Below are 26,916 nucleotides of genomic sequence, written 5' to 3' on the forward strand. Positions count from 1 at the left end.
GGAGGTGCTTAATATAAAATGAGGTATCAGAAACGATACCTAGAGTTCAGCAAGCCAGGAGTCTATGCTTGTTTCACTTTGGAAAAAAAGAGGTGCAACATTACTGAGTAAGTAATGTTTGGTGGCCACACAAAGTAGCTGACGGCATGGAGAGGCACAACCACATGGCTGGGTCACTGACTACATTTTTGTAAGGGAAACTGGTGCGGTCCATCTTTAATTAAAAACCCCTTCCCCTCTTTGCAAGCATTAAAGAGTCCTCACACCGAGCTAATTTAAAGGTTTCGTTTATACAGTTGATAATTCTGCAAACTCCACAATAGAAATTGCAAGAACTACATACTTTAAATACTGCAATAAAAGTAAACAGTCATTAGTTAACTCTATAATGCATTAAGAATAACCTAAAAAACAAATTGTGAGTAAAGCCATATTTAATAAATTGGGGAACATCTGAACTGCTAATTGGGAGAGAATTTGAGCTTTTATAATACGTACACAAAGGCAGTGGAAACAAATGAAGAAAACAAATTAGTACACACTTTTGCAGCACAGAGAAGATTGGGTGTATTTTATTAACAATCACTTCCTCTTTCCTGTAGCCTGGCACAGGGACAATTTATATCTGATGCGAGTCTCCCACAGCCGCCGACACTGCCATGTCACTAGGCAACTTACTGTGATTTCACACCATATGTGGCAGTAAGAGATTTAAAAAAAAGTAAAAGGCACGCATAAGCTAATTTAAAATTTTAAGTCCAGGCTACTCTCTTAGATACAATGTTTGTAACACTTGCAGAGCCAAACAATTTTTAAATAAACAGTTCCCAAAACTTAAATATACAACCCAAGAACAATGGATCTGCACTCCCCTCAAAATAAGTTACATTAAAAAAAAAAAAATCATGAAATAGAGCTAACCTATAATAAAGGTTAAAAAAGGATTCATGAAGCAACCTATCTTTAGGTAAATAAACTGAATGTTTGAGTAATTAATAGGTATAAGTCAGTTCTCTCACTACAGTTCATGCCTACTTAAAAGTCTATCTTTAAAGATATTTAAACTGATAATATTGTTCCTTACCACAATAGACTCACTGAAGAGCTCAAACTAAAGCAATAGCATTTTTCTTAGCATGCACACACAAAATAATCTACCATTTAGGCAGTGCATTATGTTTTCACTTTGAAAGACTTAGCAAATGGACTCGAAAATATTGGAGAACATGTTCTCTACTTTGAAGACATGTTTATGCAGCTCAGGTAGCATTTTTAGATCCATATCCTTTTCGTGAATAAACGTTTTAATACCAGTAGACTTAAACATACGTAGATAACTGAGGCAGATTCTAGTGTATTAAGAGTCATCCGTAAGGTATCACATGCAGAAACAAAAACTTGTAAGAAGTTTAAATGTGTTTGTCCCAAAAATACACGTGCAGGCACCCCACAGCAAAGAGGATTTGACTACCTTAGCCTTTAGTGAAAGTACAAAGCTAAGTTCTTTCTGATGGCCCACTTTGAAAATAATCTAAGGTTCTATAAATTGTTAGAAGCATTTTTCTGGTCTTCATTAAGTATAATTTGTGCTAACATTTATATCCTAAAACAGAGGCACAGGACTGAGAATTTAAATCCTTTTCTGGGTGCTTAGTCTTTCTTAAAGGTGATACTGATGTCTTAATTGCAGTAGCAGCATAAATCAAGTATCTGTATGAAACGCTAATGCAGGAGTATATTTAATGTACATATAAGTCCTATGTTAGAAGTCTGAGGAAAGATAGCATGGCTCTGGGATTCCTAAATTGTCGACCATCAAAAAGCAAACCACCCTCTTTAAGACTTAACAGAACTTTTAAAAAAAATTGCTTCAACATATGAATTTAAGACTTTACTTTATTCAGCAAAATCATTTATTTACACAATGGGGAATGCTGGTTTGATTTTGTCAATGAAATAAAAACAAAGGAACAGAGACAATACTGAACTGGGTATGTATTCTGTGCCAGAGCTGACCACTGGTCTCCTTACCTGTATCAGGAACATCAAGGACACTGGTTAACAACACACCACACAGGTCCAGGAACACCCTGGGGGGCTTCCAATGCAATTACCAACTTTTTCTTTTTTTATAAATATATAAAAAAACAAAAAGTCAGCAAAACCAGCATTATGATGTAATAGACAGAGTATAACTCTGAAGTCAATGGGTCAGTGAAACCTTATCAGACCATCCACAGCTTACAGAGTGATCTGCTCCTCCTACAGACCACTAACACCGAATCCAAACAGGGGAAAAATAGATCACTTTTCAGAAGACAAAATGATCTGATAAGGATTTGACTTAATGGAAGTTAAGGGGGAAAAAGGAATGCAGAGCATAGCCCCTATTAGAACAAGCTAACTTTTCCAGATTTTCCAAATTAAAAAAAAAAAAAAACAAAAAACAAAACAAAAACAAAAAAAACCACTTCAACATGAAGCTACCATACAAAGTTTTTCCATTTTTCTTTGTAAAAAGTTCAGAGTTTGCAATTTAATCCTGGGTTTTTAGTGAGAAGGACAGTTTGGGCCTGGACTTCCCCTTGCCCAGGATAATTTTTTGTTCTTCTTTTTGCTGACGTTGTCGCTCTTGTTCTAGTTTCATCCTTTCCTCATGAATCTTTCTTTGTTCTTCAACAATTCTCAACTGTTCTTCAGCCTGAAAGTTAAAAGTAAACATTAAAACTTTCTAACAATTTCCTGTCTCCCATTAGTAACGTTGGGAACTTAGGTGACAACTTACAATCAATCAGCAGGAACATACTACAGAATGTTTAATAAAACTTACCTAAGTGTAACAAAACTTTCCGAATTGTGGAATTAGAAAAGAACCCATTAATTCTGCGTATGCTGATTTCTTAATGAAAAATATATTTAAAAATTGTAGAAAAGCACACACTTGAAAATGAAAGTTTCTAAAAATCGTATCTTGAGATCAGTATAGATTTTGTCCTAGTGCTTATTTTAATCCACACCTTCAGGGCATCGGATTAACAGATTGTCAATTATGAACCAAGGCACTGACTTATTCAGAGTAGGTTTTCCACCAATTACTAGAAGTAGATTTATAATTAGACATGAAAAAGTTACAGAGAGAAACCTGGCTGGCTCAGTCAGTTATGCATCCGTCTTTTGATTTCAGCTCAGGTCATAATCTCATGGTAGGTGAGTTCTGCACTGACAGCTCAGAGCCTGCTTGGGATTCTCATTCTCTCTCTCTCTCAAAATAAGTAAGTAAACTTAAAAAAAAAAAAGTTACAGAAAAAAATCTCTACTGGGGTTACATTATATTGTCAATACACAATCAAGAAATACTAAAGACCCCTTTCTCTGGAGTGAAAAAAAATAAAGACCCTTTTCAGTGGCTGATTATGCTTTTCAGGTTCACGGACACTGGTATAATTAACTTCTGCAGGGCCTTCTGTCTATACACTTCCCCTCTTCAGCAAAAAAAAAAAAAATTCAGGCCATTCGAATTCTCCCTCCTCACTGTCTCTCCTTCATGCCCACTTCCTTACTTCCACCCCAGGTGCAGGTCTACCCCTCCAGCCCAAGGGACATTAGGCCATGTGTGCTGGGGATTCTGGTGGTCATGGACGAGGAGTGGCTCCTGGCATTTAGCGGGCAAAGGACAGGCATGCTAGTAAACATCCTGCTGCGCACAGGTCAGCCCCCCAACAATTATCCAATCCCAGATGTTAATGGGGCCAAGACTGAGAAAAGCCGTCTAACCCTTTCAGTTTTTAACTCTCAGTGATCACTATGGTCCTCTTTTTCCTATTAAATCTTTATCTTAAAACATTCACTGCACGCTTTGAATGCTTTCCTATTCCCAAGGTCAAATTTTAAAGTCATTACTTCTATCTCCATTATTCTACTAAAATTATTTTCTAGATAGTCAAAAGCTACAATTATTAAGGAGTTCCTTATTCATTCTTCTCTTCACTTGAAGGCTTTTAAAAATTCTTTCTCCTCCCACATATTCTTTAATACGAAACACTGTGGTTCAAAACATTAAGGCTCCAGGTAATCTGTGGCTCAGTCAGTTAAGTCTCTTGACTCTTGATTTCCGCTCAGGCCATGATCTCATGGTTCCTGAGACAGAGCCCCACATTGGACTCCACACTAACACCACGAGGCCTGCTTGGGTTTTTCTCCCTCTCTGCCCCATTCACGTGCTCTCTCTTTAAAATAAACATTTTAAAGAACCAAAACACAAAACATTAAGGCTCTCCACGTGATCAGTCCTATCTCCACTGATCGCTTTACAGCAGAAGACGGGAAAGATGACAGACTCTGGTATGCAACATAAAATGTTCCCCGCGTCAGGCTCTGCTGGCCGCTAAGAGCTTGGAGCCTGCTTCGGATTCTGTCTCCCGCTCTCTGTCCCTCCCCCATTCGTTCTCTCTCTCTCTCTCTCTCTCTCTCTCTCTCAAAAATAAACATTAGGGGCACCTGGGTGGCTCAGTCGGTTAAGCATCTGACTTCAGCTCAGGTCATGATCTCGCAGTTTTGTGGGTTGGAGCCCTGTGTCAGGCTCTGTGCTGACAGCTCAGAGCCTGGAGCCTGCTTCAGATTCTGTGTCTCCCTCTCTCTGAATCTCCCCTGCTCACGCTGCCTCTCTCTCTCTCAGAAACAAATAAAACGTTAAAAAAAATTTTTTTGAAATAAACATTAAAAAATTAGAAAGAAAAAAGTGGGAATTTGGTCAGTAGGCAAGATGGAGAATCCAGCAGTGAGGTGAAAGAGCAGTCTCTCTCAGACCTCTGCCCTAAGCGACAGCTGGCTTTGGGACATGCTCCGAGGAGAGCTCTGCAACAGGTCCAAGACTCAGAACCCTCACAACTGACCTGAAGAGAAATCAGCCCTTCTACCACCTTCTCTATTGCAACCCATATCCTGTAGTGTTATGCGGTCTCCTTTCTTCCCCAACGCAAGCAAAGAGCCAACCAGTTTGTTAATCCTCCCTTGGTGCTCTTTTCCATCCCATTCTCTCATCAGTTTGTAGACCCCTCCTCCCCACCCCCACGCAGGGCCCCACATCTCAGAGCTGAAATGGCTTCCCGGTTTCCAGTTTTTACCCGTCATCCACCGGCACCCTACGGAGTGAACACTACCAGTCTAACAGCTTTGGGGACATCGGTCTGTTCTCTCATGCCCTCCAGGGATTTCAACCACGTGCAGAATATGGCCTAACCTCCCAAATCAGCACACTTCTTAAGACGTTCTATAATCTGGCTCCAACTGTGTGTCTGCTACTCTCTCAAATTCCGCTTGCTTCTATCTTGCCTCCCCTTCTCTTCTCCTATTGAAATCCTACCTGTACATCCATTTCAAATCTCCACTGTGGTGCTTAGACTTTCGCTGATGATTTTAAAAGAATTACCTACTTCTGATCATCTTTAGTAAGTTCATATGCCAATTACTTTACCCAATTTTAACAAATCATCACACATTTTAGCTAAGAGCTTGGCAAGTACAACTGAATCAAAGAATAGTCAAGAACCTTACTTTGTGTCCATATGCTTGAAACCCTTAGCAATATGAACACCCAGATCCACTGTTCCCTATGGTTCTGAGCCCTCAACAAAGCAGATTAGATCCTTCAAGAGTGAAGAGTTTGAACATCACAGCTTCAACCCTTAAGAGAAATCTAATCAAAATTACACAGTATTTTTCACCCTATCACACTGACAAATTAAAAAGTGAAATACAAAATTCTAGCTCATGAAGAGTACTATGGCACTACTTACCCAAATCCTATTTTCATAATACCTTTACCCAGCAAATGCATTTTCTGGAATATATTCTAAAACAACACTTGCATACATGCAAAATTGAACAAGGTTTTGGGGCACCTGGGTGGCTCAGTTGGTGAAGTGTCTGACTTCAGCTCAGGTCATGATCTTACAGTTGATGGGTTTGAGCTTTGCATCGGGCTCTGTGCTAAGAGCTGAGCCTGGAGCCCGCTTCAGATCCTGTCTCCCTCTCTGCCCCTCTCCTACTTGTGATGTTTCTCTCTCTCTTTCCAAAATAAAAATAAACATTTAAAAAAAAGTTTAAAAAAACTGGACAAGGTTTTTTTTTAATGCAACACAGCTTGCAGAAGACTGGAAAAATTTAAATATTCCTGAATATGGAACTATTAAATCATGGAAAATCTATACAATAGATACTATGTAGGGGCACCGGGGTGGCTCAGCTGGCTAAGTGTCAAACTCCAGATTTTGTCTCAGGTCATGATCTCACAGTCCTGAGATCAAAGGCCAGGCTCTGAGCTGGGCAGGGAGCCTACTTAAGATGCTTTCTCTCCCTCTGTCCCTCCCCCACTCATGGGAATACATGTGCCCTCTCAAATACTGTGTAGTTTAAAAAACCCACAGAAACAGGAATCCCTACATACTGAAATGGAAAAACCCCCAAGTTACACTGTTAAGTAAGAAACGCAAAGTCCCAAATAGTTCTATATAGTATGCTATTTCTCTGCAAAAAGGGGAGAATAAAAATACATGGATTTGTATCTGCCAAAATATGCATTTTAAACTCTGGAAAAATAGACAAAAAACATAACTGAATATATGAATGAAAAGTAGGTGGATGGGGGAAAAAGATAAAACCATTTATTTTTCTAAAAAATACATCTGGATGATATGATCACATTACCTAAATTAAAATAAATTAGATTTTTAAAGTAGTTTCTTTCATAAATAGGAAATACTAAATCTGCACTGAAATTGACTTTATTTTTAAATGTTTATTTATTCTTGAGAAAAAGAGAGAGACAGACAGACAGAGGCAGAGAAAGGGCAGAAAGAGAGAGGGAGACATAGAATCCAAAGCAGGCTCCAGGCTCTGAGCTGTCAGCACAGAGCCCGATGTGGGGCTCAAACTCATGAGCCTCGAGTTCATGACCTGAGCCAAAGTCCAAGACTGAGCCACCCAGGCGCCCCTGAAATTCGACTGGGTAAAGGAAGTTTCAATGTCATCCGGGTTCACAGACCCAGGAGACAGAAGTGCACTGTCCAGAAGAGGGGCTGCAGTCTCTGGCTCTCCCTCAGTGCTGAGCATACAGTGCCCTACGGGAAGTACCTGATAATGAAGTGATTTTTAGAAATGAAGTGAGCAGGTGAATATCCTGTCTTCACACTCAAATATTTGTACTTTGTTCCATTACACCTTTAAACTAAGCATAAAGGTTATTCAATTACACCAGGGCAAAGAAAAAAGAGTAGCTGGGCAAAAACCAAAGCCATCTATTTTAATACAGTGGCTCTCAAATGATGAAAAATTGGTTTCCTACCCCATCCATCTGTGAAGTTTGACCCTACAACTTATTTGCTAGCTGTGCTCCTACACCCTAGCCCCCTCTGCAATCTGCCTCACAGGCCATTTCCTTCCCAATGAGCTCACAAGCCGGAAAGTCCACTACTCCTCCACCCTTCTGTCATTTATGCAGACGCTATGCAGAAGAAAGAACTATCCCAGGGGAGCGGGGTGCTGTTATGGAGGCCCAAGAGAAAGTTAACCTCCACCACACTAGAGCCGTGGAATTAGGGTGGGCCTTCTTCACTGTTAAGTCCAGGACCTTCACAAAGGTGGCTTTCAACCCTGCACCTCACTCGGAAGAGTGACAGGTGAGATGAAATACATAAAAGCAACGTATACCATTCTACAAGAACTTATTTACCCCTTCCAGTACCTTCTGTCCCACCTCCCTTTTACCCATAGGTCCCAGTCCCTTTATTAAAATTACTCCTTTCTAAGCATTCTCCTCCTTACACTGCCTGTAACTGTTCATCGAGGTGATCCTTGGCAGCATTTTTTCAGCAAATAAGGATGCTGAAACCTACTAAAAATATATCTGAAGTTGTACAAAATCTTACAACTACAAAGAGAGAAATACTTGTTATCAGCAGTGATTACAGATGGGAAAGAATGAAAAAATATTACACTTGGTGAATCATACCACCACTCAGAAATGTGGATTCTGTGTTTTAAACTCTCCAGACACACACCCTGTTAAACTCTGCCATTTGTGATTTTAATTCATCTTTACCTCTGTAACAAGTGTAATGTATATCCCACTTTAGATAAACAATGAATAAAAAAAGTAATGGACAGAAATTTGAAGTAATTAGTTCTGACCCTTAACAAATTACGGATCAGTAAAATTTTCTGGAGTTATTAATGTACAAGGTGAAAAAAATCACATGAGAGTTTTTTTTTAAAGCAATCCCCCTCCTGTGGCAAACTGGTTTTTCTGTTACCTCTTCACAGTATAAACCACAGGATATCGTTAGCTGTCAGCTACCATGTAAAGAGAATTCTGATCACCAGCCACTTCTAGCCCCTTTCCTTCTCAACTTAATTCCCAGCTGTTACCTTAACCTATCATCTTAAATGTATTTTTGGAACTTCGACATTACATAACTTCTCCCAAGATCCTGTATTACTTGAAGTGGACACAACGGCTTCAGGAAGGACCTGACAGCTGAGGCTTGTATGGGATACTCGACACGGAAATCACTGGCCTCCGGCGCTCGGCAGAGAGTGCTCTGCAGTAACTGCCCAAACACCAAGCTCAGACCTTCAGGATTGTACCATTTATGTCCTAAAATGAACTCATCCAGATTGGTTCTTTTACTCAGCAATACCCTGAAAGTTCTCTTTTCTTTCAAGTCGGTGCTTCTGTCTGCCCTGGTCCCTCATTCCCTCGTGTGGAGGTTTTCTCACTGCCCGCCCGCTGATAGCTGGCTGTCGGCATGAGGACGTCCTCTGGTTCCTACACCAGATTCTCTCCCCTTCTCTCCCCTCTTCCTCCCACCTCTGCACGCTTCTATCGTTCACCAAGTCCATTCTCTCTTTACAGTTTCTACCACCACCTTAGCAATTCCAGCCCCATCTCTGACAAGCTTTCAGCGGGTTTCTGGTTGACTTTCTGTTCTTCATCTACACTGTACAGTGCCAATTTGGTAATGGCAGAAAAATTTCAAAACACTGTTGCCCAAAATACATTAACATCATCTTAAATGAGCTTCTTGTCTTATCAGTTGAAAACAAGCCTCTCACAGCGGGGCGCCTGGGTGGCTCAGTCGGTTGAGCATCCAACTTCAGCTCAGGTCATTATCTCACGGATTGTGGGTTCGAGCCCCACATTGGGCTCTGTGCTGACAGCTCAGAGCCTGGAGCCTGCTTCAGATTCTGTGTCTCCCTCTCTCTCTGACCCTCCCCTGCTCATGCTGTCTCTCTCTCTCTCAAAAATAAATAAAACATTAAAAAAATTAAAAAAAAAAAAGAAAGAAAACAATCCTCTCACGGACTAAACACTCTTCCCTAACTCTCCACCACTTTACATTTAAAGTTAAAGTATTTGACATTTGCATTCGGTGTCAAGCCGTCTGTACTGGTCTCTCTTAAAATGTGTTAAGTACGTCACTATTGACTACATGTATCACTTAGTCCTGTGCTCTCTCAGCTTAGAGATGCACACTCTACTATAAATGCCGATTCTTTTTCCAACTGCACTCGTCTCCTATAACCACTGTAACAAATTACCACGAACGGGACAGCTTATGAAAACAGAAGTTCTTCCTGGAAGCAAAGTCGTCCCAAGTCAGTATCATCGGAACTGAAGGTACTGACAGGGCCCCTTCCTTCTGCAGGTTCTCAGAGGGAAACTTTCCCTGGCTGCTTCTAGCCTCTTCACGGCTGCCAGGGGTTCGCGGCTTGTGTACACGCACTGCTCCAATCTTTCAGACCAGCATCTCCAAATTTCTCTGTTCTGTCCTCAGGTCACCTTTTCCTCTCCAAGTGGAGTCTGCGAGCCCTTCCTCGTGGTGCTCCCCCCACCCCCCGGTCCTCTTCAGTCCAAGGCGGCAGTGTCTCTGCTGATGCGGCACCCTCACAAACACCGTGGGTCGCCCACATCTGCAGGCCACTGGACAAGATGCTCCGCCACAGATCTTTCCTGGATAATCTCATTGACTCCTGGTGTTTGCTAACTTGGCTGGAGGAACTTCTGAGTCACAGGCATAATGTCATCAGCCCTAGCAAATGGTTGTTCGGCCCCAGCCTTGGCCTTCTTTCCAGTCTGTCTAACAGTAAAGCCTCCTAACTTTACAGCATCTTCTGTGGTGTAGATAGGCTGAAATTTTCTCCAAACATCAAGCCCTGGCTCATTCCATTTTACCTATCCATTCTTTCCTCCATCTCTTCTTGAATTTTACTATTAACAGCCAGGGGAGGAAACCAGACTGTACCTTCAACACTTCACTTAGAAACAGCTTAGACTTCTGCAAGTTCAACACTCACGAGCCCCACCTTCTACACAGCCGTCGGGCACAAGCCACGCAGGTGTCCCACCCCTACACTGTGAGGACCTCCTTCCCTCTAGTTTGCAGCAACATCCTCTTCCTTTAAAGTCTCTATTTCTACCAACGGTCTTTTTGTAAGGCAGTATAGGCATTTTCTATCATGTGCCTCAGAATCCTCCCGACCTTTAACTGTCCAACTCCAAAACTACTTGCGCATATTCAGGTAACAAACTAAGTAGTTCCAGACGACAGAAAACTATCCTGGAGGCCAGAAGTTCGAAGTCAGTATCACTGGTCCAAAATCAAAAGGTCCCACTCCCTCAGGAGGCTCTAGAGGAGTCTATTCCTTGCTTCTTCCAGCTCCTGGGGACTGCCAGGACTCTCCGTCTCCTGACCACATCACTCCAATCTTCAAGGCCAGAATCTTCCAATCTCTCTCCGCTGCCTTCAGCCTCTCCTGTGTGCACTGTGGTGAGAGCCCCCTCTCCCTTCCTCTTATAATGATATGTGTAATAGCGTTTAGGGCACAGTGGATAAACACCCCAAGACTTTTAACTTAATCATACCTGCAAAGACTTTTTTGGGGCCACACACAGTAACTAATGTTACTAAGGTAACAGGTTCCAGAGATGAGCACACAAAACACATAAATAACTTTGTGTGTGGTGGGGGGCATTTTCCAGAGATCTTTTTTTTAATGTTTATTTTTGAGACAGAGAAACAGCATGAGTGGGGGAGGGGCAGAGAAAGGGAGACACAGAATCGGAAGCAGGCTCCAGGCTCTGGGCTGTCAGCACAGAGCCCTACATGGGGCTCAAACCCACAAACTGTTGAAATCATGACGTGAGTCGAAAAGCTAGACACTTAACCAACTGAGCCACCCAGGCACTCCCAAAAATATCTCTTAATTGCAAAGTGAGATCCAGTTTACTTTGAGTATAAGGAACACAGTTCACATATAATCAACTTCCAAACATGGTATTATTTTTTCATTTCTCAAAAGAGTGAAGTATAAAGCGGTAAGTACAATGAACATGGTAAATCTCCCTATTTGGCAATTTGAGAGAGACAGAGATGGAGCAAGTGCATGTGCAAAGGGGAGGGGGCAGAGGGAGAAGGAGAGAGCATCGGAGCCTGATGCAGGGCTCAATCTCATGACCTTGGGATCATGAGCAGAGCCAAAATCAAGAGTCAGATACTCAACCAACCGAGCCACCTAGGAGCCACAAGGAAACTGTTTTTAATAATAAATAAGAGAGGAAATACATGGTAGATCTCAAACTTAGGATTTGTATGTATTTTAAAAATTCCAAACAATGTTTCCCAAGTAAAATTAATTTTTCCTTTTGTCAGTACGTTTATAATTTTATTAGAAATTGTCAGTCTGCCTCTTATTATAGTTATTTATTTGCAAATTAACCAGATTCCATTTTACTACCACTACCACTCACCAAGGGATAGTTTGAGGGTCATTTTCTTGTGTTGCTACAGCCTCCCGCAGGACACCGAATTCCACAGCAACATCTATCACTTTTCTTAGTCTCTTTCCCTTTCTAAATAAGTATGATTCATACCCATTTCAGAATAATACCTGGGCTTTTCCCAAGCACATCACAAAAAACTTCTGTGGAGGAGTAAAAAAAAAAAATTTTTTTCAGTACTATTTTTAACATTAAAAAAAAAAAATTAAAAATCGCCATTGTACGAACAACAGCTTCTCAAATATGTTAAGACAGCTGTGCACTGCCAGTGGTAACCCGGAACCAGATACCAATCTGCCAAAAAGCTAAGTCCCGTCAAGCCAAGACACATGTGAATTAATTCTTGTTTGATTTTATTAATCAAGCATGTCTGTTGGTTAATGTTCTTTTGCCTCCTTCTGGACAGATAAAATCAAACATCTTGACAAACAATTTGGAACCGATGTGAGCAAAAACTACTCCTGGTCTAGAGCACCTAACATGAATTTCACATGAGAAAGCCCATGGGGCTAAGCTAATACGTTCCTTGTTACAGATCATTACTGTGATCAATCTTTGAGCTTTTGTCATAAGGATCTAATTAAAAGTTAGTCAAAATGTGGTTTAAATTTACTTTCTCTACTAATTATTTTTATGTGATCATAAAAGTGATATATGTTAGTTATAGAAAAGGTAAAAAGTAGAGAAAAGTATAAAGCCACATATAAGTCTACCAATTAGAGAGAACTATTCCTAGCATTTTCCCCCATCTACTACACTGTGCAAATATACTTTTCAAATTAGCAGGATCATAATGTACACAAAAATTTTGCATTTAGCTATTTCCCATGTCTTAACAAAGAGTTTCTGACTAAAGAAAAACCAACTGTATAAGTGATCTGAACACCTGGAAAATTTTCACTATTCTAAATAAGGATAAAACTGTTTTATTAATATATTTGTATCTGATTTACTTTTCTTAAGATAAAATTCTTAGGAATAAAATTAACTAAAGGCTCCTGATATTTACTGATTGACTGTTATTTTCTAAAATGGTCACAGACATTTCAACTCCCAGAATCACCACATAAAAAGGTCCCTTTATACATCCTTGCCAACAACACTTGGCATGAGGGGAAAAAGTCTTTTTCTATTGGTATTTAGCATTCGAGAAAAAGAAAGGAGGGAGGGGAGTCCTTTGTTTTGCCATATTGTCAACAATTTATGACAGCACTTTCCATTCTCCATGTGTGAGTGAATTCTTTCTGGTTTCTTTTTCTATTAGGGAGCTGGTCTTCTTTACTGACTTCTAAGAAATCCTTGTACTATTCTTTAACAGTTACAATGTTTAAGAAAAACCCTCTAGGGAACCTTCTCTCCCCACCCTCCTTTAATCTGCTTTGGAACCTCAACTACCATTGCTTATCTCACCACCTTCTTGGCTACACAGAAAGCTGCTTCTCTGCTGCAGCCTATCCCACTATCCAGAGAGGGATACACACTCCTGCCTGTATTTGAAGGCCCGAAAAGGCCTCTGCACTGCTCCATTTCCTCACATGCCTGTCCCCATCGTAAGTACAATTTCCAACTATCCACTGAGGCCCAGCTCACGCAGATCTCTTCTAAGATCCAGGACGGTCAGTTATCACACGTTATCCATAGGACTACCTAGTATTTTTGTATTACTAGTTAACTTGTCTTGGAATTGTCCTTGTTCCACAATTAATACATTAAATACTTACAGAGAACCTAATGTCTTATCAACTGGTTTTTACACACAACAAATTCTCAATATGGATGATGTGAACAGTGAAAGCTTGGCTGCTCCCTCTTCCGCCCTCTTGCCCTCTAAGAGTTAAGAATGCACCCCATTCTTCTCACTATGCAATGACCCAGCCCACAGTGCTGGCATACTTAGTACGCCGTAAAGACAAACAGAACTGTTGCTTCAACAAGATAAACTAGCACTACAGACACACTCAGGAAAAGTCCCGGACTGTCTACAACACGGGCATATTTCCCTTTCTTAAATATCTGTTCTTTTAAAGAGAATTCTTTTCCACTAGTTATTTCCCAATAAATGTGTAAAAAGATTAAAGAACTTGCTGAAAATTGAGAGGATGAGGAATGGACAACAAAAATGCAAGTCTCTATGTGTTGCTGGCATCTTTACGCAGTAACTTTCTGTCTTTTCCTACACAAAGAAAGGATGCTCTCTGGTTTGCCTGCAAGCAAGCAACTACCAATAGAGCCAAATAAAAAACTTCTGCAACACTGACAATTATTTCTCGAGCTTCCAACATTATCATGCACAGGAAACAAATGAGTTATGTCCAAATTCTTGCCAAATACTCTCAAATTCAAACTCTTTTTTCTCCAAGATATTTTTTCACTCAAGTTTTTTTTTTTTTTTTTAATTTACTTATTTCTAGGAGAGAGAGAGAGAGACAGCGTGAGCAGGGGAGGGTCAGAGAGAGAGGGAGATAAAGACTCTGAAATAGGCTCCAGGCTCTGAGCTGGCAGTCAGCATAGAGCCCGACGAGGGGCTCAAACCCACGAACCGCGAGATCATGACCTAAGCGAAAGTCGGATGCTTAGCTGACTAAGCCACCCAGGCGCCCCTTTTTCACTCAAGTTTTACTGATGACAGGCACTATGAACAGTCTCGCTGCAGTCTATTCTGCCAAACCCAAATGTTCCAGAACAGTGCTGGTCTAGGTATGACCCATGAATCAGCAACAGTCTGCAAACCATAATGGATCCGTAACAAGATATGTAGAAACCAGGAGTGTTTTAGAAGCTTTTATAGCCACTTGACATCATTTTTCTAGTAATTCATCTTAATTGTATTTTGCAAACATAGTCTGAGACAAATTAGGATTAAAAGACAAAAACAAAAACTGGCCGATTACCACCACTTGAAAAGCAGTGGCTCTAGAATAAGCTTGCTGATCTTTTCCCAGTAACGACACACCGAAAGTCCTATTTTTATGGTGCATGTGGGTAAACAAAGAAAATTGCCAAAAGAAATATAGAGAGCCCAAGTTTCCCTAGGCACCCAGTTACCCCGGGATCAGAGGGATCTTTGCAGGGTGTAAGTAGTGGAGGAGCGCTGCTCTAGAAGTCACAATCTGGCAGTCCAGGCCCTCCCAAACGGAACTCCCTATGCTATCCAATCTCGGATCATGTTCTAAGAGGAATTCCAGCCGCCTGGCAATTCTGGTTCAATGTTTTAAATACCAGCTATACTGTCCCACCCTTCTGGAAATACCTATGCCCTATAAACCACACTGTATTTACCTTTCAAAAAAGCTCAACACTCAAGACTCAAATTAAGGCTCATGCTTTACATCTTCCTTCCTCCTACCTGCACTGAGATTTTCTTCTTACACAGAAATCACTAAAAAAGCATGATAACATACTCATTAATAAGAGCGTAGGGACGGATCTGAGAATGGGTCCTCATCCATTTCACTTTCATAGTGCCTGTTCTACCACAAGAGATTTTAAGGTCTTCTCATTGGGAAAGCAGGATTAAGTCCTTCCCTTTCGCTATGACTTTTACAATAACAGGACAGCATGTGAACTAAGAATCCTGGTGTCATCCTCATTAAGTTGCTTAGGCCATTTCCAGGATTGGCTTTTTTAGAGCACACCATCTTCTAAAAGATTATGCCTTGGAACCAACTGTCCCCTAGTTTCAACTTTTTACATTCTTACAAACTCTGGGACACATTATTTATGGTCTTCCTTCACCCCTACTCTCATTGGGATCCACTGTCAATTAATTACTTAGACCAACTCATCATTTTGTGCCTTTATAAACACAGTCACAGAATTTGTTTTTTTCCTAAGCCACTTAACTGGAGCTTACAACTTGCTTTCTTCCTCATACAACAGTAGGACTTTGCAGCAAATGTCTTCCTATGACTGTATTGGTGTCAACATATTTCTAAGTAAACAATACTTTTCTAAGAGATTTAGAGCCAAGAGTCCCTCTTCTGGGTCATGTCTGCATTCCTGGGAACTAACCAGCTCTCATTCTCCATTCACCCTAAGTAACTTCCCTTCCACCTCTGATTTAGATTCTTACTTCAAAGTAGAATTCCTATATGCCACTTTCTTGGGGGAAAGAAAAGTTTTTCCTTCAATGCCAGTCTTCCTTTTGTTTCCTGGATTTTTTATATCCACAGTCATTTCGTTCTATTTTCTTCCTCACACCAAGACTGCTTCAGAATATACACTTTTTAAAATTTTTAATTTCTGAGAAAGAGAGAGACAGAGTGCGAACAGGGGAGGGGCAGAGAGAAAGGGAGTCACAGAATCTGAAGCAGGCTCCAGGCTATGAACTGTCAGCACAGAGCCCGACGCCGGGCTCGAACTCAAGAACTGTGAGATCATGACCTGAGCTGAAGTCGGACACTGAACTGACGGAGCCACCCAGGCGCCCCCAAATATAAACTTTTAAGTTGCTCCACATCACCTGTGTGACCTGTGGGTCATAATTACAGAAGTGTCCGTATTCCTTGCTAGATTACAAACTTGGAATCAGAAAAAGAGCTTATGAATCTGACACGCTATCAGATACAGACTCCCTCCATACTTCACTAGTAACTGAGAGGGAACAAGGTCACTGATGTGACCTGAAGTGCTGCCTTTTAAATACTTCCAAGCTTTTGTACTATTCAGGCAGAAAAACGTAGATGAGGTTAAGACAGAAAAACTCTGGAACTGGCGATACTACAATTCTCCCAGGAACCCTCTTTTAAAGCACTGCAAATTTTAGAATGCTCTCCAGAGTCACTAGAATTTCTGGATAGCCCCGGATAGATTCCCCTGGAAGATGCCAGCTAAAATCTCACAAACCATTTCTGCTCTTACCTCAAATCCCTGAAAACAGCCCCAAACGCTCTTAAAAAACGGGTCTGTTAAAAAGCACAAAATCATCCCACAGAATCTGACAAAGCAAAGCAAACAGAAATGCTTCCCGTGTGCCCTCCACACGTACCAGTTTGGCTTGTGCTTCTGCAATTTTTCGGTTATTCTCTTCCAGTATTCGCTCTAGCTCCTCACGTTTTGCACGTTCTTCCTCCTAAAGGGGAGGACAGGTTAAGATGTTAGAAAAATAAAATGTTTATTTTCACTGATAAATATTTACTAATCTTCCTCTGAACTTTTTCGAGCTGACTTAGAGGGCAGCTTTACAGCTACCTTCTGTCTGACAAACGATAAACTGTGCAGCCACTAAAATTTGTTTCTAGCACTAAATTTAAATCATCCCTCCCAGTCCAAACAGCAACCGACTAAACCCTCCCTAATGATAGTTTCCTGGCAATTACTACTAATACTTTAATATCACACAAATCAACAAGGACAACTACAAAACTGGATAGTATTTACCAAATTAAAAAAATAATATATAAAATATAAATAAAGTGAATATTTGTCTCACCAATTATGTATACCTACGTATTCTTTACCTATACTCCTTTAATCAGCATTAAAAGTTGAGTATTTACTGTCTTGTCCAGTGTCCTGCAGAGTGTGCTCCTCGGCTGCCATACGCGCCAGCTTCCTCTTTAAAATGATTTGTACTGTTAGCTTGGCAAGACCTGCATCAGCAGCTCAACCATTTATAAAGGAACAACATACAAGGAAGGCTGAGCTGAGGAATGCAGATGTTTATGGTAAGAAGGAACAAAAAATGTAATTCATCATTCCTAAGGCAAACAATTAATAAGAAAAATACATTTACTGTTAGTGAAAAATACAAATGGTAATCCATACTTCATGGAACTAAGGGCTTCTTCCATGGGGAGAATGGACTTAACATTCAGATGTTGACCATTTCTAAAGGCAGCTTATCTTGTCATCTACAGTCTGAACTGAAATTCAGGAATCCAGGGGGTGCATGGTCCGGAAATAAAATTCTGTAATTTATGTTTTATTGGAGAATTTAATGAGATTTTATAATGCAAACTATATGAAGACTGCTTGATGGTTTGGGCAGTGTTCAGATCACAGCATACATATTCAAATGATTTTAATATTTGGAAAGACTGTCAGAGGGTTGTGTCCGTGTAAAAAAAAAAATTGTTAATATGAAACAAAAAGCAAATGAAGAGAAAAAAATCTTCCTATGATTAATAACTCGCTACAAGACAGCACCATTACTCCAAAATTATCTTCATTATTAAAAGCACTGATAGAAGTAAAATTTCATACATTTCAATCGCACAGTCTGTGATAGCTACCAAATAGAGACACGTGTATCTACTTAAAGACAGCACAAGGGAAAATGCACTTGAAAAGCTAAGCTTACTGGAAAACAAGACAGATTTAGTATGATGCCAACTTGCCTGTAATAATGCCAAGATTCACAATGGTACAAGACATATATTTTGAGTCAAATATTAAAGTTCAAGAAAATAGAACTACAGGATTTTCTATGGCACACACCAATGGAATTTGTATTCATTATGCAAACTATGTCAAGGGACACTCAGCACTGTAAAGTAATTTGCCTTGAGTGTTTCAGTGACTTTCAACAAGTTTTAGGAACCTGGAGTAATCAGTGCAAATAAGCCATAAAGCTTCAGTAGCAAATTACTGTCTCACAGAAAGACATTTTCAACTTCTGCTCCAGCTGCTGATAAAACAAATCATGTGTTTAGCTTGACTCCAGACAAGGACAACCTGTTCCTTCATAACTCTCTAGAGAAAAAAAGGAGTTGTTAGTAGATACTAAAAAAAGTGGATGAATAATCTGGACATTTTTCCTAAAAAGATTCCTTGAAACACATTAGGAAAATGGAGGGCCTTATGATCAGAATGCTAGAATTAGTCCATTGTGTTGAAGCAGGATTTGGGGGAGGGGGTAAGGGATAAAAGAAGGAAAAAAAGAAGAGCAAGAAAACCTATTTATCAAAAGCAGGTGCTGTCACTCAATGTTAGGCCCTGCTCTTTGTAATCTGACTGAAGGCAAAAAGCCTCTCACAGTCTAGGCAGTAAGAATGATAAACAGAAAAGAAGAATACATAACCACAGGTGGATTTTTAACCTTTTCCCTTTACCACTCCCTGTCTCCCGCCACCCTCCCAAAAAAGAATGTAAGTCCTGCAGCCATGGCAAAAGTTTCAAACACTTCTCAAATATGTAAGCCAGTTCCATTAAATCAAAAAGTATCCTTGAATGCGTTTTATGAAAATAACTTTGAAATATCAGTCAGCACTTCTGAATAGGCTAAAAAATTAACTTTCGCAGCAATGTTAAGTTTAGATGAGAAAGGAATTAGTCTGTATTCCATCTCTTTCTGAACTGAGCAGGAGGCACACCCGACACTGAAAGTTTTGCCATGGACTGTCTCTACTTTCCAAACGACCGAGCGTTACCTCTCTGGCTTTTTGTGCTGCAAGCTCAGCTTGTCTCTGTCGCTCGAGTTCTTCGAGCAACTGCTTTTCCATGATGCGCTTGGCTTCCTCCACCCTTCGGAGAACTTCTCGCTCGATTTCATCCTTCCTTTTCTCCAATTCTTCCTCTACCCTTTTTGCCACTAATTCTTCCACTCTTCGTGCTGTTTCTTCCTCGATGAGTTTTTCTTCTATTTCCTGCTGCCGACTAACCAACAAAGTAGAAAAAAGGGACTTAGATGACACAAGGAAACCAAATAATGAAACCTAGCTATAAGTCTGTAAAACATTCAGCCGGATTCTAGGATTTTATAATTTTCGTGCAACATTCAAAGACATACTAAATACCAAGATGTTCAGGGATGCAGTAACTCAGAAACTCAAACAAGTACGAAGCCATGTTTTGTTAGCTGTCACTCTCCAAATCCAAAATGACTATACAAAGAGCTTAATTCATTAGTTCTAATTTAAGAACTGTAAGCAGACATCTGAAACAAGAAGTCTACTTTGTTACCAACTTTTTAATGGAAGGACAAACTGCTAAGTGCATGGATTCACTCATTCGCCAATCCACTCAGTCTAAGGGTTGAGCTTCAGGAGAAGTCAGGAGAAAATATTATGAAGCAAGCAATTCAGACTAACTCCATCCCCCTCACTAGCAAAATCAGAATAAATAGAGACTTGGAGATTCAGACTGCCAAAGCAATGTAATGTAGCTTTTTCTGAAAACACAGACCAACTTAATTCAGGTTCTGAACCTAATACCTCCTACTGTACCTCCTTTCTTTGGTTAATTTTCAATTAAAAGCTCTTCAAGATGTGGGAGGGTAGATGAAAATATACTGCCAATTCTAATAAAAAGTTCAATGAAGCATGATACAGTTTTAATTATTTTGATCCAATTCAGAGAATATAAACCAGCTTATTTACTCAAAATGACACTGCACTGAAAATACTGACATTTATCAAGGCACTATAGTGGAAACCATGTACATTTGATATCACTAATATCCAAAAGAATAGCTACTGGTCACATATGTCTAGTCTGAACTGAAGATTAGTACAATGTAAAGATATAAAAGCTCTTATAAATATCTGTGTTTACGTGTTAAAATGACAATATTTTAATAAAGACTGGGAATGTATTAAAAGTTCACTGGTTTAACAGGACTACTAGAAAATTTTAAATTACATACGTAGCTCACATTGTTATTTTGAGACGGTAATTTGTACTGAATTAATAATAAATTCTGAGGCTCTGGAAGTATACCTAAATCCTAACAGGCCAATTTATTATTATTAATGCTTCAACTTTCTCACAACCCATAAAATTAAATACAACCTGTAACCTTTATATCTTTTGATGACTCATAAATATGTATGAGCCAGTCATTCAATTTACGTGTTTAGTAAAGATTTTATAGTGTCTAAGCAACCTTTAAACACCCTAATCCACTTCAACTAAACTGTATTTTGGGGGTGGGGGAGGATTCAATTCCCACTCAAGTGCTTTTTTTTATTCTCAACTCCTGTTACTTATTCACACTGATACCATACTAACACCAGTATCTCTTTAGCATTCTGATTCATTTCAGTTTCTGCATTTATAATCTATTATGTTTTTCTGTCAATGAGATAGTAGCCACTTGAAAAAGCACAATTTATTTTTGGTTCCAGATATATGCATTACCCATTCTGAAGATTCTGTGGCCTGTTTTCTTAAATATTTCCTCCCAACACTAAATTATCCATTTTTATTTAAAAAGATACAAAAGCCTAACAAATACTCTAAACAATGCTCCTTTCCCTATTCAACTTCCAATAAAATAGTTTAAGGTAGTTTCAATAAGCCTTTACCTATGACAGCTCAATAAAACAGAATAGCTATCTATCCCAATACTAAAATGAATTGCCAGACGTTATCTCAAGGAAATCATTTTGTTTCTCTACCTCACCCAAAGAGAAAAACATTAAGCTGAAATAAGTCTGATAACTGTCAAACCTAGATGATGGGTATATTAAGATCATAATACTCTCTCCACTTTTGCAGAAGTTGGAAAGTTTATGTAAAAAAAGTATACACCACTCCCCGCAAAGCAAACATACTTTTGCTGGTAAAGAAACCTAAGACGAAATTTTCTCTTAAAATGTCAAAAATGGTGCAACTCAACTCATAAGGACAATGTAAAAAAGTTTCAATTAAAACTTTACCAAGTAAAAAGGAGAGAGAAAAATGGAATAAGGCTTTGGGCTAGTTTATCACTAGAAAAGTTGACAAATAACTTAGGAATTTGGTAAAGATGGAAGAGACCTGATACATATTCAGGGTTTTTTGTCAAGCAGTCCCTGAGTAATAGCAATAGCACAATGGCTAATGGGGTCACATTTCCACAGATTTGGTAAGGAGAAAATAAGCCTAAATAAATTCAGTTTATTACTTACAGCAAAAGCCAGATCAGCACAGTGTCAGCTCTGTTCCTGGTCCCACTCGTGGACACCAAACCAGAGGGGACAGGTGACATGCAATACAGGCATAGGCAGTGGGCTGTTCTGCTGCTAAGGAGTCAATTCTAAGGACAGCTCAGCGGTTTTATAGCCCAGAGGGGAGGGCAAGTGGAAAGTCCCAAGCTCAAATGAAACTGAGAGGATGAGAAAAGGCCTCGTGGAGTTTCTCACAAGGCTGCTTATCTCCCTTTGTTCCTAGAGGAAGCCCAGGGCACACCACGGTGACCGCAATTAAGCCTTGCTGCTCTGTCCCCCCTGGTGACAGGCAAGGTCAGGGCGCCACAGCAGAATGGCTCCCCTACAAGTATTATGAACAATATAACTTTCTGTTGTTGCTATTCTTAGTAACTTACTGTTATTTTAGTACAAAAAAATTTTTTTAAAGCGATTTTTCAGATTTAGCACTGAAAAAGTTACTCTCAATAATGTTTCAATTCCCCTCTCCCCACACTGGATTCAGGAAAACACATGTACAATTGAATTAAGCAGTTCATCTTTACTGATGACAAGCTTATTATCATAATCAATGATAAAGAGCTATAAGGCTAACTTTCATAAGGGGCACTGATATGTTCTTGGGGGAAAAAGACCACTTTTGCTCATCAGCATCTTAATAATAAAAAACATACCATTTCATGTCACTGCCTATCTACTCCTTAAAACTTTTTAAGTTTTTATTTATTTTGAAAGAGAGAGAGAGAAGAGGGAAAACGTGTGTGCATGAGCGGGGGTGGGGGGGTGGGAGGGGGCAGAGAGGGAGAAAAAAAAATCCCAAATCCCTGTTCTGCCACCACAAAGCATATCACATGGCTTGATCCCATGAACCATGACCTGAGCCAAAATCAAGAGTCAGATGCTTAACCGACTGAGCCACCCAGGTGCCCTGCTCCTTCAAATTTTTGCCATAGGAGTGGTCACTTTCCTGATATTCTTTAGTAGCTCTACTCTCTTCCTCAGGCTCCTCTACTGAATATACTCCCTTGCCAAGAATTTGTGCCAGTGCTGAAAGGGTTGAATCACAACCTTCAAGTTTTCGATGGTAGTATGTGTAACACTAGGTCCCATTTTCTCCATGCTCTCAGGTATTTTAAAAACTCCAGTCACCATCAACTCTAAAATCATAACTACTAAAACAGTAAAGGGCCAGCAATACAGCACTTTTAAACTAGAGTATGACTTTGAACACAGCAACCGGCAATTTTATTTTAAATACTGTACACAAATATTTCAACATGTATGAAAACCCTAGGAGCTTCCTTCTAGGAAGTGCTTCCTAACATCAGCAGACAGCATTAATTCAGCACTGAACAGGGACCAAATACTGTGCCAACAGCTTTACACATCATGTCATCACTTACACCTCTGATGGTTCCTGAGGCACAGGAATAGCTCAGGAGCTGGGCTGCAGCTCACTGCATTTTGCTAAGAGAGGACTCCAAACCTAGGCAGACTCCAAAGCTAATCATCCAGGCACTATACTACCCTACAAAGGCAAAGGCATGCAAAAATATGTAACGACTCAAATTCTTTTAAAAAGTCATAAATTTCTTATCAACATCAGCTAGATCTTATGCCCTTATACTTTGTCTTAAAGCCCTAACTTCCTGGAAATACAGTTCCACATACTGGATTGGCTCACAAAAGCTGTTCTCTGCTCTCACAATGAGCTCATCAAGTACTCTAAGGGTCACTGTACAGATCCCAGTTCAGCTTAGACACTTTAATTCAAAAGGCTCTCAACCTGTCATGCACTTGAATACTAAGCATATTCACACCTGGACTATCACAGGCTACAATAAATTATTATACTCATTAACATTTCCTGATTTGCTGCAAGTCATTTATAGCTGTCCATTTTCTCAACATGCACAAAGCATCTCAATAGAATACATATGAAAATGATAAGGAGAGAGAACCACACTAAATGTCTGGGACACAGGGAAGAGGTAAACTTCTGAATTCAATTTTGAAACATGTGAATTAGTTAGTCAAACATGAGAAAAAAAATGTTTAATGTTAAGCTCTGCCTTTTATAACATTAATATAACTCACAAGAGCACTTCATAAACTCACCAGGCTCCATGTGGCTGTGTGTACACAAATTATATTACGCCACGTATGGAGGCCCATCATATGGTATGTCTAGTTACCGTAAGTGTGCGGTTTCTCATCTTCCTAAGGAAGACCAGTATCTTCATTTCAGAAATAAGAAATCCAGCTTCACAGTTAGGTGATGTATTCAAGGCCTCACAATTGTAGATAGCAAAGCAATCTGGTTTCCGTTATTACCACAAAATTAGTTAAGCCCAACAGCGTATTCCCATTTTGCAGTCTCTCACCTCCCACGGACCCTTTTCCAGGTACTTGGACACTGTGCACTCTGCTGTCCCTTCTCTGCTTCCAGGAAGCGCCTGTCTTCCTCCAACAAACATTCCCCCAGGTCCTCTCAGTCCTGTGAGCCAACTGCTCTTTTGCCTCCACACTCCACCTGGATAATTCTGTCTACTCTCAAGGTTTCCTCCAGGCTTCAGGCTCCCATATCAACCGTGAATAAACTCACTATATCCAGATTTAAGTGCCGAGAGTGGAAGTGCCAGTAGAAACTCCCCTGGATAACACCTCGTCCCTGACCTGCCAGTTTTCTGGCATTTTAACCACAGTCTGCCACATAACAGTTCCTTAAACATTTTGTACTCGGGGTGCAACAGCCACAACATAAACACGGGAACCAACATTAATGCTTTCTCCTTTATGTTCCAATCCAGTTTTATTTGCACTAAATGTTTCTTAAACCTGTCCCTCTTTCCCATTCCAACAACCGCACCCTCACTACTCCTGTGTGGTCTTCCTGTAACTGGTTATCTATCCCATAGAGCATTGGGTGCTCTGGCTTTTGGGGGAGAAAAAAAGCTCATCCCATTTACCTCCTCAAAATGTTTCCTGTTTCTAGGAAGAAATCCAAGCTCCTTAATATGATTCCCAGCCTCTATTTACCTCCCTGGAATAAAGGGACCCCATGTCTTTAGTGTTTTACCCCACTTTAAGGCCATTCAGCCCCCCTCCCTCCCTTTATTTGGGGGAGGGGGCGGGGACTCTGCTTTGGTCCACAGGTACCTTCCTATGCCTTGCCCGGCAGTCTCTTATTTTTACCTACCACTCACTCCTTAGGAGAATGAAGGTGTTTACCCACCTAAGATCTTCCTTTTTACAGTCCCATCACCTTCACTGAACTCACCACACTATTATTACGTACCCACCTGGCAGTCTTTAGGCTTCTTACAGAGGGGTGGACTATCCTTACATCAGCAGCACCAAGCACAGTGCCCGGCTCTTATTAAATGCTCAATATGTATGAGATGAAAGAATGAGTTAACCAACAGAGACTTGTAGGCACACAACTGCTAAGGCCCCTGGCTCCCTCGGTGGTATTTCCATGGCCTCACCCGTATTAAGAAGTGCCTACTGCATGGCGCACAGGAATCCAATATATAGGTGGCTGCCCGCTCTGCCCCTGCCCTTCACGAATGCGATGGTAACGTGCTGCTGCTGCCAACGTGGAACTATACAGCTGCCCGATTTTCTCTTTTAATCCCTGGTTTTCGTCTCTGCTATTCACGTGCAGCTTGCTAAATGCTTCCAATTATTCTCTGCATACCAAGTTTCCTTTTACTTTTCCTACACGTCGTAGCTTTTCAGTGAATGGCATATAATTTTTCTTTGGACACCTGTTTTCATGCAGAAAAATCATCTCAGAGATGACTTCAGAAAGTTTTAAAAGGTTCATCAGTTGACATTTATTTGAGTTCGTTTTTACAGTTAAGGATCTTGTTCCAGACCAGAAAACCCTGGATCCTATGTAATCAAGGTTTGCTGCAGAACAATGACTTGTACCTATCTGGTGTTCACATACGTATCACCGCCAACGCTTCCCCATGAAGGAAAAATGAACATGTGCAGCGGAATAGCCGTCCAGGCACTAAGAGCAGTTAGTGCTCCAGTCCTGTAACTCTTGCTTGCAAACTTTGCTCCTTAGAAACTCACTCTGCCGGAAAATCTACAAAATACAAACTCAGCTGCAGAAAAACGTAAAGCCCCTGAACAATTCAGTACCTATGTCTGTCTCAGAAAATTCGGGTAATTCTCCTACCTCGTGTGCACTTTCTAAACACCAGCGGAAGAGCTGAGAAACGTGGCTGTGAAACGCGAGAGTTCACATCTAACACTACCCTTCCACCCGGCTTTGGGGAATGAATACCAGAGCATCAGGGTACCACGGTCTTACACCGAAACAAAACCCTGCATTCTCAGACCAAAAGATGGGCAGCTTAGAATTATTTGCACCTACACTTGGACCTAGAAATGCTTGAGGTGACTTTTTCCCCAGACACTTTTATCCAAACAGTATTTCAAGTTGGGAACCTCACTGTCACTCATTTCCCCCACGTTAAGGTCCGTACCTGAGAGACGCAAAAATAAAAGCAACTACCCCAGTGTCCTCTCGTCGGAAGTACGCAAGGGAAAACCCCACACAGGACCGCACCTCCTACGTTCGCTGCCGAGGAGTACCCGGCGACAATAATGAAGTACAAGGATGGAGTAACTTTTGATTGGGATGACGCTTATGCAGGTGAGTTCAAGCGTCAAAACTCGCCGTACTGCAGGCTCAAGGTTGTGCAACTTTGTTTTTACAGCTCACAGAATCACACACACAAAACGAGCAGGCTCGAAAGAAGAGCAACCGCGACATCTTTAACAGAAAGGGACACCCTAACATGAGGTGCACCTCTGGCTGTACCGCTGGGGCCAACGGGGTCTCATTTCCCGAGCGGCCCTGTCGCAAACGGAAGCTTCGATACTAGAAAGCTCTGGCCAGCTGCAAGGTGCGTCGTCCCAAGGGTTAACCCCTCCCGCTCCCCCCTTCCCAGCGGCTCCGCAAGCGCCCTCCATCCCTACCCACCGGCTCGCTCACCCCACGCCCTCACGGGCCCCGGCCGCCCCTCTCGGCCCCTCGCTCAACTCCACCCCCTACTTCCGGCACTCGGCTCCGCTCTCGCGCCAAAATCGCGTTCTCCGCTCCAAGCCCTCCCTGCGCCAGCCCCGGGATTTGCCTCCCGGGACGGGGGTCCGTCCCGCCCCAGGCTCCCCACTCGCCCTGCGGGGTCCGGCCGCCCCCTCTGCCCACCGCGC

At 40.9% G+C, this 26,916-nt stretch overlaps 1 protein-coding gene across 1 annotated transcript in view; it reads right to left on the minus strand.

Moving 5' to 3' along the window:
• Positions 1–1,878: 1,878 nt before the first annotated feature.
• The window catches only part of ARGLU1 (arginine and glutamate rich 1), a 25,627-nt gene continuing 589 nt past the window's right edge, over positions 1,879–26,916 (minus strand). Inside the window, exons 2-4 of the mRNA XM_077753903.1 lie at positions 19,207–19,432; positions 16,824–16,907; positions 1,879–2,701 (exon numbers count right to left, since the gene is read on the minus strand). Of these exons, the coding sequence (XP_077610029.1) occupies positions 2,537–2,701; positions 16,824–16,907; positions 19,207–19,432 (475 nt within the window). The 3' untranslated portion in view covers positions 1,879–2,536. The remainder of the gene's footprint in view (positions 2,702–16,823; positions 16,908–19,206; positions 19,433–26,916) is intronic.

This window comes from Crocuta crocuta, unplaced genomic scaffold, assembly GCF_008692635.1.
Source record: "Crocuta crocuta isolate KB4526 unplaced genomic scaffold, BGI_CrCroc_1.0 scaffold31, whole genome shotgun sequence".
Taxonomy (NCBI): Eukaryota; Metazoa; Chordata; class Mammalia; order Carnivora; family Hyaenidae; genus Crocuta; species Crocuta crocuta.